An 18028-nucleotide genomic window follows, 5' to 3' on the forward strand; every position below is an offset into this window, starting at 1 on the left:
CTTTTACAAACAAGCAAAGTTTCAGTTTAAGATTACTTTGTAAATTAGTTACAAGTTGAATAAAAACTTGCTTCAAATTCAGGATCACAAATAAGATTTCCTTTACTATATTGATCTGTAGGTCTCTGTTCATAAACATAAACTAACCGAAACTAATTTACTATAAAATGAAAGTGTTTGTATGAATTCAGAAAAAAAAGAAACATGCCAGTCACGACTGCATATGTGGACATATTTCTATATTGTGGTCTATTTACACAAAGTTAGCTTTGTTCCATCATTTAGGCAGATGTTTGTGCTCCCAAATTTTTATGCTGCTGCACTGATGTTGAACCGTGTGCTGCACTGGGTTCAACAGGTCAAAACAAGCTCAAAACAAAGTGACCGCTGTGCCCTGATTGGTGTTCAAGCTCCGTGCTTCTTTTGCTGGTGCTGGAGCCTATCCCGGTTAAGGGAACCGCAGCTGATAAATACCTTTCCGAACGTCCTGCAACGTCACGATCGAGCACTCGTCTTCAAAAGATCTGCAATGACTGTCGGGTAAAGTTTCCTGCAGCTTCAAGTGAAGTGATAAACCAGTGTTCACTCCTTGTGCAGTTTCCAACGCAGCCTTTTCACATCCTATGACTTAGAGTCACCCTTAAAACGTCTGAACACCCTGCGCAGGGCACTGTGCAGGGGACTAACGGGGCGATTGGAATGCACCTCGTGTTTTCAGACAGAGGAGGTGGAGATTTCTTTTGACTTCTGGTTTATGTTGACACGACAGGCCTCATTCATCAAACGTTCTTAAGATGAAATTCCTTCTTAAAACCCATTCAGGCAGTTTTCATAAACAGTCTGACATTCTAATTTGAGATTTGTTAGACTCGGCAAGAACAAAATCTACACTCACTCAAGAGCAGATGCAAACAATTCTGCTGGTTCTACTTCTTCTGGCTTAACAACACATCATGAATCTGACATATATTGTCCTTAGGACCTTCCTCAAAAACGTATTTAAGAAACACATTAGGAGGATATTGATGAGTGAGGCCCAATGTCAACAGTGAAGCATTATCGGTAAAACGGTATCACCCTTCATTACTGTGAATGTAACAGACTATAAGGCGTGTCACGCCTATAGTATGATATATTCCTACATGTGCGGTGACGCTTGTTTGATGTAAAACCATAAGGTCTTTTATAACTATAACTAACTATTTTTTTAAAAGGTGAAATATTAATTTGTGTATTTATTAACATTAAGTAGCGTTGAGCGCTAGAGTCTTTTATTTTGAAAAATTGTTGTTGCGTTCACACAGCTCTCTGGTTGAATGTTGTCCGCTTCCCGACCGCCCGCTGTCAGAGGGCTGGATTACAGCGAGAGAGGCGGCGGAGTGTTGTTCCCTGAGAGATCTGCTGGAAAACTCCTCTCCATGAATCACTGGCTAACAGCAGTGTTATTACAGAGTAGATTACCTCATTTCTTTACTTCCAGAAGAGCGGCAGTCTAAAGCCGGAAAAATCTGCCACTACAATGAAGCCCCTGGATTTATGGTTTAGATTTATTTGCAGTTTATCTGTTATTTTTCTCTCAGTTTCTGGATTCTATCTTCCGGGTTTAGCTCCAGTTAGTTTTTGTGAAGAGGACAAGAAAACCGGTGACTGTCAGGTAAAGTCTTTATTTTCTGTTTACTATTTTGTTGTACGGCAGGTTTGTATCCTGGAATGGAGAACCTCGCACATTTAGCGGGGCTGTCGTTAGGCGGCATTCCCACCACCTCGTTTATGTTTCCAGCTACATAGTTAGCTTTGCTAACCTAGCTCAGTTGTGGTGTATTTTGGTTTATTACAAACATTAAGGCCGCATAGAAATTACAGGACATTGCAGTTTTCTTACACCATATGTGCACAAGTGATCTACTTGCGCGAAAAGCGACCAAAAGCGAACCCATCGTGTTTTAGGTAGCTAGTGAGCTAGTTTGTTGCTGTCGAGCTGAGCAGCCAGCCAGACAAACCCTGTGGTGAAGAGAAAAGCCTCATCACCAAAATCACCCCCTTTCTGAGCTTTATAGACGTGACATACCTTAACATTTCTGCTTCTTTTGCAGAGTGAGATCCAGCTATTTGTAAATCGACTGGACTCCGTTGAATCCGTCCTGCCCTATGAATATGATGTGTAAGTCTGCCTGAGACTTTACTATTCAGCAGCTTTTCTGACTGGTCCTGCTGATGATCATCTCTGATCAATGAATCTGTTACTTCAGGTTTGATTTTTGCCAAGATGAAGAGGAGAAGAGGCCATCAGAAAACCTTGGCCAGGTGTTATTCGGAGAGAGAATTGAGACCTCGCCCTACAGGGTAGGATGATGTTTCACTCATAGAAGCTGGTTTCAGGTTTAAACACTGTGCACTAATGGCTGACAGTGGGCAGTCTTTTCACTGTCAGTCCATATAGTTAACGTGGTGCATAAGATCATTTCATCGGCGACTTTCGCGACCACCATACTACACCGGGTAGCCTCCGTATTGGTTTTTGTAACCAGGGCTGGTTATTGATTTCATATTTTAATGGGACCTACGGAATTATTTCAATACGACAGACTGTTGAATTATGTCATTTATAGGATTTGAATGTAATGGTGCCTTTCTTTCAGTTCACATTTAAGAAAGATGAAGCTTGCCAAAAAGTGTGCACCAAATCATACGACACAGCTAAACTGGAAGATAAAGCCAATTTGGACTTTCTTAAGAGAGGCATGCAGCTGAATTATCAGCATCACTGGTGAGTGGATTTCAGTTTGTTTGATAAAAATTTCTTGTAAATAGGCCTGTCACAGTTAATACATGTCTGCCTATTTGATCATAATTATGTAAGCTGACCAGCTATTTTCTGCAGTAGTTTACTTTTACTATCATATGTTTACTTCACAGCAAACAGAAATTGATGTGTTTTGATCAACTGAATTAAGGCAAAAACATGTAAATAAAAGTAAGCAGGAGACAGACTTATTGGTGTGCATGGTGGTTAAAAAAAACAGTGAAATTAGGTGCTGTAACACCTTTAGTGGGCAGCGGTGAATAATTTTTGGTTATTTGAGATCAAGCTGTGTCCATCTTAAGTTGAGAGCTACAAGGCATTGACAGCCAGGCAGTGATCATCATGCAGCTTGGCCACTTTAGCCATGTAAGATTGCCAGTGCCTGTCTTTTGTAAGACAGGAAGGTTTACTGAGTGGTATACAATGTGATTACTTATTATTTGCAGGATTGTTGACAACATGCCTGTAACATGGTGCTATGATGTGGAGGATAATCAGAAGTACTGCAACCCTGGCTTTCCAATTGGTTGCTTAGTAACCGCTGAGGGACGGCCTAAAGATGCCTGTGTCATCAATGTAAGTAGGCTTTTCTTTTACGTTGTAACTGGAGCTTGCAATGCTAAAATTAACTGACAACAAAAGGACATGAGGTGGTAATCGGTGTAAGAAAGAATCAAAGGCATAAGCTGAATTGTCTGAGAGAGCCTCTTTCAGCCTTAGTTATCTAAAGTCATGTGTGAATTTGCTTCTTCATAATGCTGTCTGTTTTGCTTGAAGTCTGAATTCAACAAGAAAAACACATTCTACGTCTTCAACCATGTGGATATCACAATAACCTATCACAGCGGGGAACATGAAAATTGGAATGGTGCTCGGCTGGTCAGTGCTAGACTGGAGCCCAAGAGGTTAGCCCTATCCCTTTCCCTACAGTCAGCCTGCTGGGAAGAATATCTTTTAAATTGCATAAAGAATAAAGTTGTGCTTCATTCTATGTCATGATATCAAAAGTCTATTATACTACAGATCAACAATGTTAAAAATTTATGTTGTGTTGTATTTTTCTAGTGTTAAACACAGCTCTGAAAACAGCCAGACATGTCAAGGCCCACCTATGGAGATTCCAGGAGAATTCAGTAGTAATCTGAACCTGACCTACTCTTATTCAGTCACATTTGAGGCAAGTTTACTGAAATGACATTTTGAAACATTGGCATAGACAGATTTCACTAATTTGCACGTGCTCTTTGTGAATTGACAGACTATTTATTTATTTATTTATTTATTTATTAGTCCACAGATTTGATCAAGTGGGCTTCAAGATGGGATTACATTTTGGTGTCAATGCCTCACACAAATATCCAGTGGTTTAGGTGAGTACAGTACAGAGTACAGTTCTCTCTCTCTCTCTCTCTCTCTCTCTCTCTCTCTCTCTCTCTTCCTTCCCCCATAGATGCAAATTAACTGCTTTGTCCATTGTGTTCTATAAAGCATTATGAACTCTCTGGTCATCGTTCTCTTCCTCTCTGGAATGGTGGCCATGATTATGCTGAGAACATTACACAAGGATATCGCAAGATACAACCAAGTGGATCAGGTACAGTCATCTTTCATGCATTTAACAGCGCCACACTGATTATGAATTGTAATGTCTGATTCCCACTTTCATTAGGAAGTTACATCGCTGTTAGTTTGGTGCTTCAATCCATTTGTGCACTAGCATAAATGAGCATGAAGTTTCTGAATTTTAGTGAATGTTTCTACCTTAAATCCTATTGAGTAATGAAATGTTGGAATTTCATGACAAAATCTGAATATAAAATGAGCTATTTTTGAACACCCCATTTATGTGAGTGCAGTTTGTGCTAGTAGACTGTGTAGATGTGTAGAGGGAAAAAAAGCCCCAGGGCTACTGTGGAAGACTGGTGCTTTGCATGATTGACATAATTTAAAACAGTTTGTCTGTGGCATAATGTGAGGAGAAAGCAGTGTTTATTAAAAACATCCTCATGAACTCTATGCAGTTCTGTGGAATAGTTTCAGGGCAATGTTCACTCTTATGAGAAAGTATGAGACATTCATGTAGTTGTACAGGTTGTAGCAACTTTCTATTAAGGCTTCAGCGCTGAAACCATAACTGTTAAAAAGAGCTTTCAGCTGACGCACCTTTTTCTGATCAAGCTAAACATCTGGTGTAATGCAGTTTGGTTGTTTTAATTATTTAGACAATTTTATGTTCATGATAAGTAATTATGGGTGCTCTTTCTCTAGATATAGACAGATAGGCATAGGCGGATAGATAGAGAGACGGATAGATAGATACTTTATTGATCCCAAAGAACATTTAGCAGTTATATAAGTTATATAAGTATAATAAAATACTTTGAAAGTTGAAAAAAGTATTCTCTTTATTTATTTAATTGCTAGAATGAAAATCTCATTTGTGCCGTTCACAGGCAAACATGGTTAAGATCCATCGACAAACAGGTGTTGCTTATGTAAGCCTTCTGCCAGGCTCTGTTTGAAGATCTTCTCGGGGGTGATTTTCGGTGATTTTTAAAAACCTCAGTTCTGGGAGTTTTCTTTGTGATAAAACATGGTGTATTAATCATGCCAAGCTCACAATAATCATGGTGAAAATGGAAGAAAAGCACTTGTTTCTGCAACAATTATTCACATCTATGTATTACATGATGATTTTTGACACCATATTTTATCCTGTTTCAAATGTTTCACCTTGCTTTTGCTTGGCAAGTGGGAACCCTAATGAGAGTTGTCTGTCCCTGACATATCTAAACAATACTTTTTTATATAAATGGGGAGTTAAAGGAGTAGTTCAGGATGAAGTGCTAACTTCCACTACTTTTCAAAATTTCAGACACACTTAAATTGTTGATATTTCAGACACTCAGAGTGGTTTGATGTGAAGTGGTTCATTGAGTCATAACATACTGATGCAGATTGCTTTGCAGTGGTAGTGATAGGAACCAGGGGTTGCAATGTCTACAGAACAAAAATAGACAATTTGTTTATTGTGCAAAATGACCAGAGAAACCTGTTACACATAAGATTTCATATCATGGCTTTACCACAAAAAAGTGTCTCCAACATAGTAACTAGTACTTACTTTTAATGTAAGTTAATGAAAAGCGATTTCTATTCATCCTTTCATTATGAAATTTTCAGAGAATGTAAAAGACTGATACTGTGTTCAAATGACGTAGAAAAGTAAAACAAATAGCGATGTTCTGTTTGGACAGCAACAGTGTGTAAAGTTTATCCTGGGTACTACAACACCTGCGTGTACATGTCCATCATGAATTCATTTGGAAAAAATATGTTAGGCCAAAATCTCTAATTTAATTACTTTGTGTAGAGGCATTATGTGCTTGAGGTGTCTGGTTCCTATCACCACCACTGGGTACAATTCTCCCTTGGTAAGGTTTTCTTGAATGGCGGAGTGTTTTGTATCAAACTAGTGTGGCTGTCAAATTTAAGTGTGCAGAAAATTTGAAGTTCCCCTTTAACAGTGAATAAAAGCTGGTGGTCATGAATTAGTGTTCTGCCTAATGCTTATTTGTGGCAACTATGTTTCTTGTATGCAATCTTTGGTAATAGAGAATGGTCAAACTTGGTCAAATTGTTATTTAAAAGGAGTTCTGGTCGTGGTTGATTGTGTTGTCATCTGTAGGAGGATGCACAGGAGGAGTCTGGCTGGAAGCAGGTTCATGGGGATGTGTTCAGGCCACCACAGAAGGGCATGCTGCTGTCTGTATTTCTTGGGCAGGGCACACAAATCTTCATCATGACTTTCATCACACTCTGTAAGAAGAACTTCAAAATTCAATGCTTTGCTTCTATAATCAGTGAAAAGTCCTTCTGGACTCATGCCTCTAGTTCACTTCCAGTAAATGCTATGAAAGGTGTTTCTTTTTTCCTCCAGTCTTGGCTTGCCTGGGATTCCTCTCTCCAGCAAACAGAGGGGCCCTTATGACCTGTGCAGTGGTGCTGTGGGTCTTGCTAGGCACGCCTGCTGGCTACGTATCAGCCAGGCTTTATAAGAGTAAGGACACTGTACTTTAAAAAGAGCAAGAAATGCTAGTGCAAATGTTGCTAATAAGAAATGAAAGTCACAGGCAGTTCAGCATCGTACAAAGGAGCCCTTTGCTACTTGGTCCTAACTAGCTTTCACTCACTGTTTTGTTAAACCAAGTCTTTCTTGAAGAGGTCCTTAAAACGTTGAACTTTCCACTTTCTCTTAGACCAATTTCACTCATTTCATTGTTGAGAAAGCAACAATAAGGAGGGTGTTGTCTAATAGCATGATTTGCAATAGTGACTGTAAAAGATAAATGAAGTAATACTTTAGTAATAAGCCATGCAGCATTGTTTGTTTTTTATATTTCTCTACTATGTCCACAGGTTTTGGTGGTGAAAAATGGAAAACCAGTGTTTTTTTGACCGCACTTCTTTGTCCTGGGTATGTTAACCATTTGGTACAATGAATAACAATCAGGTCTTGTAAGCATTGCTCCATTTCATCAATAATAACACCATGTTCTTGTGTTGACAGCATTGTTTTTGCAGATTTCTTCTTAATGAATCTGATCCTCTGGGTGGAGGGCTCTTCTGCTGCCATCCCATTTGGCACACTGGTGGCCGTTCTGGGCCTGTGGTTCGGCATCTCTGTCCCCCTTACCTTTGTGGGTGCATACTTCGGCTTCAAGAAGCCGGTGAGTTGATGCTCTGGATTCAATAGGTGTTTTTGCCCAGCTTCCTGGGATTCGATTTCTCCTATCAGGCAAAGTGCCCCATGCTTCCCTGTCAAGCAAAACTCCTCTCTCGATTCTTGCATCAGTTTGGCATTTAAGTTTTGAATACAATTTGTTTCAAATAAGTTATTAATCAAAGTACAGCACCAACAGTGTTTTATTTATGTATTTATTTTTAATGAAATTGAAGACTCAATCAGTTTATGTCTTGAACATTCCTCAAATTGATGTTAAAATAGAAACATTAAAATAAGGAATGTTACCCTACATCATATGGAGTGAGTGTTAGACAGGCATAAATTCTGAGATTAGCATACTGACAAGATCTTTCAGGTTTTGTGACTCAGAAGTTACTCTCTGCAATAACTGTAAGCTGTTCTTACTTCTGTTTGTGTGTTTTATCTGTCCTGTTGGCCCAGTCTAAAACACAACCTGATTGTGGGTGTTTCTGTAGGTGATTGAGCATCCAGTGCGTACAAATCAGATCCCACGGCAAATCCCTGAGCAGTCCTTCTTCACTAAACCTGTGCCGGGCATCATCATGGGCGGCATCCTGCCTTTTGGCTGCATCTTCATCCAGCTCTTCTTCATCCTCAATAGCATCTGGTGGGTTCTCCACTCTCAAGAAATGCTGTGATAAGGCTCAAAGGCAACCAGTTTAAAGTCTTTAACTCCTTACATGGCCAGGGCTAATTACTGAATAGGAAGCCTTACTCACAAAAGTGAGTACACCCCTCACATTTCTGCAGATATTTAAGTATACCTTTTCATGGGACAACACTGACAAAATGACACTTTGACACAATGAAAAGTAGTCTGTGTGCAGCTTATATGACAGTGTACATTTATTCTTCCCTCAAAATAACTCAATATACAGCCATTAATGTCTAAATCACTGGCAACAAAAGTGAGTACACCCCTACGAGACTACACCCCTAAATGTCCAAATTGAGCACTGCTTGTCATTTTCCCTCCAAAATGTTATGTGACTCATTAGTGTTACTAGGTCTCAGGTGTGCATAGGGAGCAGGTGTGTTCAAATTTGTAGTACAGCTCTCACACTCTCTCATACTGGTCACTGAAAGTTCCAACATGGCACCTCATGGCAAAGAACTCTCTGAGGATCTTAAAAGATGAATTGTTGCACTACATGAAGATGGCCAAGGCTACAAGAAGATTGCCAACACCCTGAAACTGAGCTGCAGCACAGTGGCCAAGATCATCCAGCGTTTTAAAAGAGCAGGGTCAATTCAGAACAGACCTCGTGTTGGTCGTCCAAAGAAGCTGAGTGCACATGCTCAGCATCACATCCAAATGCTGTCTTTGAAAGATAGGCGCAGGAGTGTTGTCAGCATTGCTGTAGAGATTGAAGAGGTGGGGGGTCAGCCTGTCAGTGCTCAGACCATACGCCGCACACTACATCAAATTGGTCTGCATGGCTGTCACCCCAGAAGGAAGGACACAAGAAGTCTGTACACAAGAAAGCCCGCAAACAGTTTGCTGAAGACATGTCAACAAAGGACATGGATTACTGGAACCATGACCTATGGTCTGATGAGACCAAGATTAATTTGTTTGGTTCAGATGGTCTTAAGCATGTGTGGCGGCAATCAGGTGAGGTGTACAAAGATAAGTGTGTCATGCCTACAGTCAAGCATGGTGGTGGGAATGTCATGGTCTGGGGCTGCATGCAGTTGTTGGGGAGTTACATTTCATTGAGGGACACATGAACTCCAATATGTACTGTGAAATACTGAAGCAGAGCATGATCCCCTCCCTCCGGAAACTGGGTCGCAGGGCAGTGTTTCAGCATGATAATGACCCCAAACACACCTCTAAGATGACCACTGCTTTATTGAAGAGGCTGAGGGTAAAGATGATGGACTGCCCAAGCATGTCTCCAGACTTAAACCCAATAGAACATCTTTGGGGCATCCTCAAGTGGAAGGTGGAGGAGCGCAAAGTCTCGAATATCCACCAGCTCTGTGATGTCATCATGGAGGAGTGGAAAAGCATTCCAGTGGCAACCTGCGAAGCTCTGGTTAACTCCATGCCCAGGAGAGTTAAGGCAGTTCTGGAAAATAATGGTGGCCACACAAAATACTGACACTTCAGGAACTGTCTCTTAGGGGTGTACTCACTTTTGTTGCCGGTGGTTTTGACATTAATGGCTGTATATTGAGTTATTTTGAGGGAAGAATAAATTTACACTGTTATATAAGCTGCACACAGACTACTTTTCATTGTGTCAAAGTATCATTTTGTCAGTGTTGTCCCAGGAAAAGATATACTTAAATATCTGCAAATGTGAGGGGTGTACTCACTTTTGTGATACACTGTAATAAACACTGGATTGTAAAGGGTTAAGATAAATCACATCACATTGCTAATCACATTGCTACTTACTTTGCCTTCTATCTTTTAGGTCAAAAACTTAGAGTTTGTGAAGTGTTAATTTACTTGATACCAAATGTTATAAATTCACTAAATGTTTAATTTTGTATTCCATTAATTTTGTATGAGGAGAATGAGCTTGAGCCTTTATTGGTGCTTTCCTGCAATATTTCCTAGCTGTGCTGTGTATTAACTGCGTAAGCCAGAGATCACTATGCACAGTGCTATGTGTGGAGTGGTGTAAATGCCACCACTGGGCCTACAGCAAAAATTGGAGAGATTAATCATGCACTATCTGGCAGCCTTGTCAACAGTAAAGGGTCATGTTAATACTAGAGCACACAGATTTTTTGGACAAGTACATAATTGTGACAACAGATTGGGAAAGGCCCTTTCCTGTTCCAGCATATGCACAAGATGACGTCCATAAAGGCAAGTTGCACGAGCCCTCAGCCCCATTGAACACCTTTCTGCTGAACTGGAACTTTGATAGTGAGCCAGGCTTTATCATCCAACATCAGTGCCTGACCTCACAGATACTGTTTTGACTGAATAAGCACAAATTCTTGCAGAAATCCTTCCTAGAAGAGTGGAGCCGCAGATGAGGGCTAACAACAATGCCCATGCCAATGTTTTGGGATGTCCAACAAGGACATGTAGATGTGATAGTCCATATACTTTTGGCCATATAGTGTGTTTACAAAAAAGAGATGGGAGTCTGTTGGAGCTTTGATGGAGTTCGGGGGTCTCCTTGTCTTTCTGCAGGTCTCATCAGATGTATTATATGTTTGGCTTCCTGTTCTTGGTGTTCATTATTCTTGTCATCACCTGTTCTGAGGCTACGATCTTGCTCTGCTACTTCCATTTGTGTGCTGAGGTGAGAATGTTGACTGGGGCTATTACCTTTCACTCTATTATTAAGAACACATTTGTAGAAGTATTCATTACTGAATGCTTTTCTGAAATATTACAATACAACATACATCACATTAGATAAGGCTTTTTATGTTACTGGTTATGACGTTTTGTTGTACTTCAGTAAGTGCTTAAGTAGAATGTTAGAAAAGTAGGGAGTAGGAATGTACAAAGTAGGGCAACATATAAACATATTTAGCCTAAACCTTCTATGTAAATGGAGAGACCTGTAAAGGAAAAGCTAGGGTAAGTTCTTAAGTACTCAGTTGTCTTTATTACACCTGTGGTACTGCATATCAAAACGTACCATTCATGACTGAAGCGTAGCATGTGCTATGAACAAAATCATTAAACCTGCTTAAGCCTGTAGTACCTTGCTTTACGGTGTTTGCATTTTCTTACCAAGTGTTTTCCGATGCCCTTTTCATAGGATTATCACTGGTGGTGGCGATCGTTCCTTACCAGTGGATTCACCGCGGTTTACCTGTTTGTCTACGCAATACATTACTTCTTCTCTAAACTCCAAATCCAAGGTGCAGCTAGTACCATCCTTTACTTTGGCTACACCATGATTATGGTACTTATATTCTTCCTCTTCACAGGTAAGTGGAAACCTAACTCTGGCATGTTCATGGTTTTTCCACAGCTTCCTCAAAAAAACATGAGCTGATAATTATTTGTAAATGTGCCATGAGCCTGTAATTGTTATTTGACTTTTATTTGACATTTAACATTCAAAAGATTGGAATCACTTGTCATATGAACAATTATTATTCAATAAAAAAACTATGGTACATTTTGTGGATTCAGAGAATGTGCAGAAGAACTTTTTGCAACGTTAGTTGCATTTTGGGCCCCTTCCCTGCATGAATGAATCTGATGATAATGAGCGTGTTGAAAGTGTATTCAAAGGCAACTTGGTCAAGGATGTGTCTTCCAAGGATGTAAATTAATTACCTGCTATTGCCATTGTAAACATCAAGCCGGGCCTTCTTGTTTAGTTTGTGTAAGTGACATTAATACGTAAAGATGCATGACGTGGTCTGAAAATCTCCAACCTGAAAGTATGAGTATTTATTTTTATCATGTGAATGCAGAGTTCAGATTAGCTGGAACACGAACATCACCTGAACGCGGGGTGATCATGAAAATAAGGTGAATGTAGTTTAGAATTTATCTAGTGAGAGCAACAGTGGCTGCATGTTCTAGCTCCTCCAGAATTGTAGGCTCTCACTCCCAAACGAAAAGCTATAGGCTGTAGTCTTACAATCTTACAATCTTTATGTCTTTAGGTCTAGGAAAAGGAGAATCGATACGCTTGAGTATCGTGATATTATGTTTGTGATACGGTATAGATTCTCAAAAACACAGTATCAATTTTTAATTAATAGTTGGCATGCAAAGATTCGTGCCAGACCGTAATTCATTGTGTTGTAGTGTTGTGTGTGGCAGTGTTGTAATCTTCAGCCATTATACTTTTCCGCTCATACGTAAACAAGTAGTGTGAATGAAATCCGATGACAGAATACAAAACACTTAGACTGGTGTTCTAACAGTTTGTCATGCCTGTCGAGTGAGCATGCCTATATCATCACTATAGTAGCAACTTCACTAATGCAGGTGCTGGTATGACATTTTATACGTTCCATGACTGCTGGAAAACGATTCTGTCACAGTTCTAAAATTGGTGATGTGAGAGTTCAGAATGCTGCTGCTATTTAAGGTGGAATGGCAAAATTCAAACAAGAAGCTGCCGAATAGGAAAACAACTTCAGCCTTGTCCTCTTATGAAATGTAAGATAACCTATATGTTTTGGCGATAGGAGCAGCGCAAACATTGACAATGCGAAGTTGGTGGAGTCAGTGACACAATAAAGTTGAGCAAAGTTTAACTTTATGCAAATAAGGAGCAAAGCAATGTGGCGAATGCCAATAGGAACTGAGCATTGAGCAGCGTAATACGTGCTTTATCTCCACCACTGTGAAACGATATTCTCCTTTTTTGTTTCCTAGATAATTATTCCTACCAGAGATGGAATAATGGCAGCAGTGCTTTCGCTGCAAAGAGTAATCACAAAGACCAGATACTGTTTTCCTCACATACAGACTGCACAGACACAGGGTTTAAATAAAAAGAAGAACACAAATGATTTTTTATTCTTAGAGGGAATGCATCTGATTTGTGCTTGGCATCAGTGAAACCGGGCCGACGAATGTCAGTTTGAGTTCAGAAATGCCCACAGATGAGTGATCAACAGTTTAGGTGACAAGAGGTGAAAGGTGTGTCTACAGTGTGTGCAGAATAATTAGGCAAGTTGTATTTGAGAGGATTCTGTTTATTATTGAACAACTATGTTCTCAATCAACCCAAAAGACTCATAAATATCAAAGCTTAATATTATTGGAAGTTGGAGTGGGTTTTTTTTTAGATTTGACTATCTTAGGAGTATATCTGTTTGTGCAGGTAACTATTACTGTGCAGAATTATTAGCCAACTTAATAAAAACCAAAGATATACCCATCTCACTTGTTTATTTTCACCAGGTAAACCAATATAACAACACAAAATTTAGAAATAAACATTTGTGACATTCAAAACCAAAAACAAATCAGTGACCAATATAGCCACCTTTCTTTACGATGACACTCAAAAGCCTTCCATCCATAGATTCTGTCAGGTACTTGATCTGTTTAAATCACCACCACTATGTAGAAATCTGTGTCTGTGAGTTTCTCTAAAATGCACCATTTCACATCAAACCACTCTGAATGGCTTTGTTTACATCTTTACCATTGAAGAATGCAGAAATTTTGAAAGATGGGTGGAATTCTCCTTTGATGAAAAGGTGTGCAGATTGTTCCATACTAAGGTGAGGTGACATGGATGCCTGGCATAAATTCATCTGAACTAACTATAGTTTATTAATTAATTTCCACATATTAACATTTTCCATATTTAAACAAATACAGTTCTGTCTGTCTTTTCTGAAGGAATTGATTGTAGTTTAGGCATTTTTTGTGGCTTAAAAAGGCTACCAGATATTAAATAGAGAAATCAATTTCAGTGTAACCAAATTCAAGTATTCAAATTATGCAGATGAGCTCTAGTTGTTAGGGAACTGTTAGGGTTTTTTTCTTTTTCTTTTTCATTTTTTGCCTCTGCTGGCCATGATACACCTTTGCAAAACTGTTTAGGTCAAGGGTAAATGAGGACACTTATAAATATCCCATCCTTAAGTGTTATTGCGAGAGATCACACCCCACACACTGGCCTTAATCAAATCTTCCCCAGTTTGCCTGATTTATCTGCTGAGCTGGATAAGGCTAGAACTGAGCAGCCGCTGCCTGCAGAGTTCTGCTGAAAAGATATGCAAAGAGCATCAAACATACTCTTACTGCAGATGCTAATTTGCCTGTCATCTCCCCAAAAACAAAAACTTAATCTTCTCTTTTGCAGTGAACTGCAAATATGCCCCTACTCTGAGGCATCCTCTGTGCTGTGCTACCACTGAAAGCAATTCAGCGACTTTGTTGCAGAAACCCAGCTTCTTGGATTGTAGCTTGAAATGGTTGTGGTTTTCTCTAATGCTGACAGTTTATGTGGATAATAGAGCATTTCAGATCGTTGCTGTTGCAATTGCAGCGCACTCCTTGTAATCACGTGTGATTGCTGCACATCGTATGGCTATTTGCTATTACAGCCGAGGTTTTGCCACAGCCGTTTACGCAGCAAATATCAGAGTCCCCGATTATTTGTTGCCATGGATTCTACTAGATGCTTCAGGAGCCCTGTCTACGGCTGTTATGGCAACTTCCTTCCACTGCCGGTACTTGAAATATAAAGACAGGAAGGGGACAGGAGTTTGTTTGTGATTTTGTGTATATCTTCCTGGTAGAAAACACCCACACATGCTGGAGAAAGTTCACATTAACCAGATTTCTTCTCTGGCTGCCACGTTTTGTCTTCTCTTTCAACTGTGGCCCTGTCTTCCCTTATCTTTATTCTCCTTCTGTTGCTCCTGAGAAATGCAAAACAACCATAGTACTATAACAATAACATCCTGCCAATCTTTTGTTTACTTACTTACTTACTTATTATTTTATTTATTTATTTATTTGTGCTAGACTAATGAAGTAGGACAACACTGTCTGGATCCACTGAGCATGCTTTCAGTAAAGACACCACTGACAAGGGACCACAAGGCATCAGCATGGACATGCGATTTAAAATAGGTTATTACCCGGGGCTGAAGATTGAGCTGTGGATTGCCTACTTTTTTTTAGCTTGTCTGTGCATTTCTCCTGGCTGTGATCTCATTTTCATCCTATGCTGGATTGTAGAGCTCAGGTCTGCACAGCTGGATCATCTTCAATCAACACACTGCTCTGTTTCAAGAGCCTAGTTATATACCCCGCCAAAGAAATGACCAAAAATACGATGTGTAAAATAGATGCTGCTTCCTGGTGAGAAACAAGCAGTTCCACCAGTTTTATATTTCAAGTGCATCACGAAGTCTTAAATGATATAAATATTGAAGTGTTATTATATGCTGCATTCAGATGTCGAAAGCTGGAAAATATACATTTGTTGACACAGTTATATTAACAAGTAGGTGATTTGGGATTCTTGATTGTGGGGTGCCCAGTCCTTTTGTTTGTTTGCTGTGGGCCAAGGCCCAACCCAACATACAAATAAAAAACAATAAAATGATAAAATTTAAAATTTAGTTTAATAACATTACGCTATGTTTGCAATGTTTGTTGTAGGCTGAGGACAAGAACAACATGCTAGTAAAAATGTGCTTAATAACATTACATTATATTTTGTTTAATTAAAAAATAATAATAAGTTATGTATAGTATAAAAATATAAGTGGGGGGAGGGGTGAAGAGTACATTTCTGGCAGGCTAAATAAAATGTCCTTATGGGCCGTGTTTTTGATAAGACAACAGATATGATGTGTAATGTGATTTTTCTCCTTATCCAACAATGAAAAATGGTAAACTTTGTGCTGATTAGAGCTGAAAGAAGAATAATTCTCTGTTGGAATTGCAAAAAAAATTAAGTGAGAATTTTTATGTTAACACAAAGTTTGTGAGCTGCCTGTTGGTGGTTTGGTACCTGTACATGAGAAGCAACTAAACACCCACAGAAAATAGAGAATATTCTGGTCTTCTTGGCTAAATAGAATTTATAGAAAATAATCACAGTTTAAATCAAAGGTACAAAAAGTTGCAATCAGATATTTTCCATAAAGTCACTCAGCGCTATCATTGAATTTGGAAAAAAATATATCTAATGCATTTCCGTGTGCTGGTATAGTAAGTAAGTAAATAGGTTATATTTACTCGTTAAACCATCTGGTATAAAACTTTTCAATGATTGCCCAAACATAACATTATTTTTCATCAGCTCCTTTTACATGCTGGCTTTTGGTCTTGTGTTGTTTTTATGCTAAAGGTTACATAAGGATGTCTTTTATATGCTTGTCCAGGTTTACTGGTTGAGCCTGTATTGCTATAATGAAGGTGAGGTGAGTTACTGTCAGCGTAGGAGTTTGTAAAGACGAAATAAAAGCCTGAAATCATTGAAATATGCACAAATGGAAAATGCAGATTCTAGTTGTAATATACATAGTTGTATAGCACTTTTTTGTGTTATTTTCATGGGAAAGACAGGAAGGGAAGAGATTCGTGTTGGTTTACTGCAGTTATAGGATTACTCTGTGCTCCAGTTGTAGGTGCAGGCTCATCAAAAATTTAGGCTTAGGCTTAATGAAAGATGAAACACACCTGCCATGTTACAGTACGGTTTCTGGACAGATGCTCTCTCGGCCTCTTATACGCAGGGCTCCTCATTGCTTTCTTAGTGTTTACAAAAGCACTTGGAATTAATCCTATAAAACAAACATGATCCTTGTGAATAAATGTTCTAGTGCTTGTTTTATTCTCACACATCTGCATCTGTTTCTCTCTCCACAGGCACTATTGGCTTCTTCGCTTGTTTCTGGTTTGTACATAAAATCTACAGTGTGGTGAAAGTGGACTAAGACAGCAAGCTTGGCAGTTCCATCTGTCCACAGTGCAGAAAAATACTCTTCTCTCTGTTATTCATTTGATGGACAGATGCTTTGGCAAGCTGTGTTTGGGAGACACCTCCGGGATGAAAGCGTCTTTCTTTTGCTTGGAAACTGGTGCATTTCTGTCGTCATTCTATGCTTCTACTGTCTGTACTTAAGCTGGTTTAGTTTGCACAATAACATGAGTTGGGTTTTCTGTGCGGACCTCCAAAGACTGTGGTTGTGTTTAAGATGTAGGGTTGGATTTTTTTTTTTCCCCCTATGTTTTGGTTGAGGAATCATCATAGATTGGTGGTTGTGAAAATTGGTGGAGCCAATGGTGCTGATCCTGAATCCACAAAGGTCCTGATACAGCCACAGGCCCGTTAAATACTTCTGAACGCTGTGAACATGTCTGTTTTAGTTGTCCTGAGTGTGATCGGCATGCTGGCTAGTCAAGAAGGACTGAGCATGCTCAAACATTTGCATGTTAACTTGCCAGCGACAGGCGTGGACTCTATGAGCAGAAAAGAGATAGAAGAATGAGAGCAGACAGATTGGAAACAAGCAGATAAATATCAAAAGTACATCTGTATGTCTTTGAGGGAGCCGGTTCTGTCCCCTGCACTTTAAGCCCAAATGCATGAAGGTAACAAGGCTGAAAGTCTTTATTTCACACATCATTTATATATATATATATATATATATATATATATATATATATATATATATATATATATATATAAATAATCTCGCTGTTGTCAGAACAAAACCTTGTATCTCCATTTTTGTTGATTTTCAGTTTTTGACATAATTTGAAAATGCATGTTGGCCTTTATATTGTGTGTAATTTTCATGAAGGATGGACCAAAATAAATGGGCAAAAATGACTTGGAAAAAACTCTGGTTCCATTGACTTACATTCAAAGTGATGTATGTTTCCCTTCTCCTGTAAAGTGACTATTTTGGTGATCTGGACAGCAGCGAGATATATATATGCTTTACATATATAAATATATATAAAAATATGCTTTTATATAGAGATTAAAATGTGTTCATTCCTTTTTTTTAGTTATACTGTTTAGCTA

At 39.1% G+C, this 18028-nt stretch overlaps 1 protein-coding gene across 1 annotated transcript; it reads left to right on the forward strand.

Annotated features, from left to right (window-relative positions):
- Positions 1 to 1337: 1337 nt before the first annotated feature.
- Positions 1338 to 17471, forward strand: LOC108432943 (transmembrane 9 superfamily member 2). Its single transcript, XM_017707105.2, has 17 exons — positions 1338 to 1654; positions 2094 to 2161; positions 2250 to 2343; positions 2640 to 2767; positions 3250 to 3379; positions 3581 to 3708; positions 3869 to 3980; positions 4094 to 4173; positions 4292 to 4397; positions 6492 to 6624; positions 6744 to 6863; positions 7223 to 7280; positions 7374 to 7533; positions 8027 to 8178; positions 10732 to 10843; positions 11312 to 11483; positions 16864 to 17471. Exons 1-17 carry the CDS (start codon positions 1520 to 1522, stop codon positions 16929 to 16931), a joined length of 1956 nt encoding a protein of 651 aa, XP_017562594.1. The 5' UTR covers positions 1338 to 1519; the 3' UTR covers positions 16932 to 17471.
- The last annotated feature ends 557 nt before the right edge of the window (positions 17472 to 18028 follow it).

This window comes from Pygocentrus nattereri, chromosome 8, assembly GCF_015220715.1.
Source record: "Pygocentrus nattereri isolate fPygNat1 chromosome 8, fPygNat1.pri, whole genome shotgun sequence".
NCBI classification, from domain to species: domain Eukaryota; kingdom Metazoa; phylum Chordata; class Actinopteri; order Characiformes; family Serrasalmidae; genus Pygocentrus; species Pygocentrus nattereri.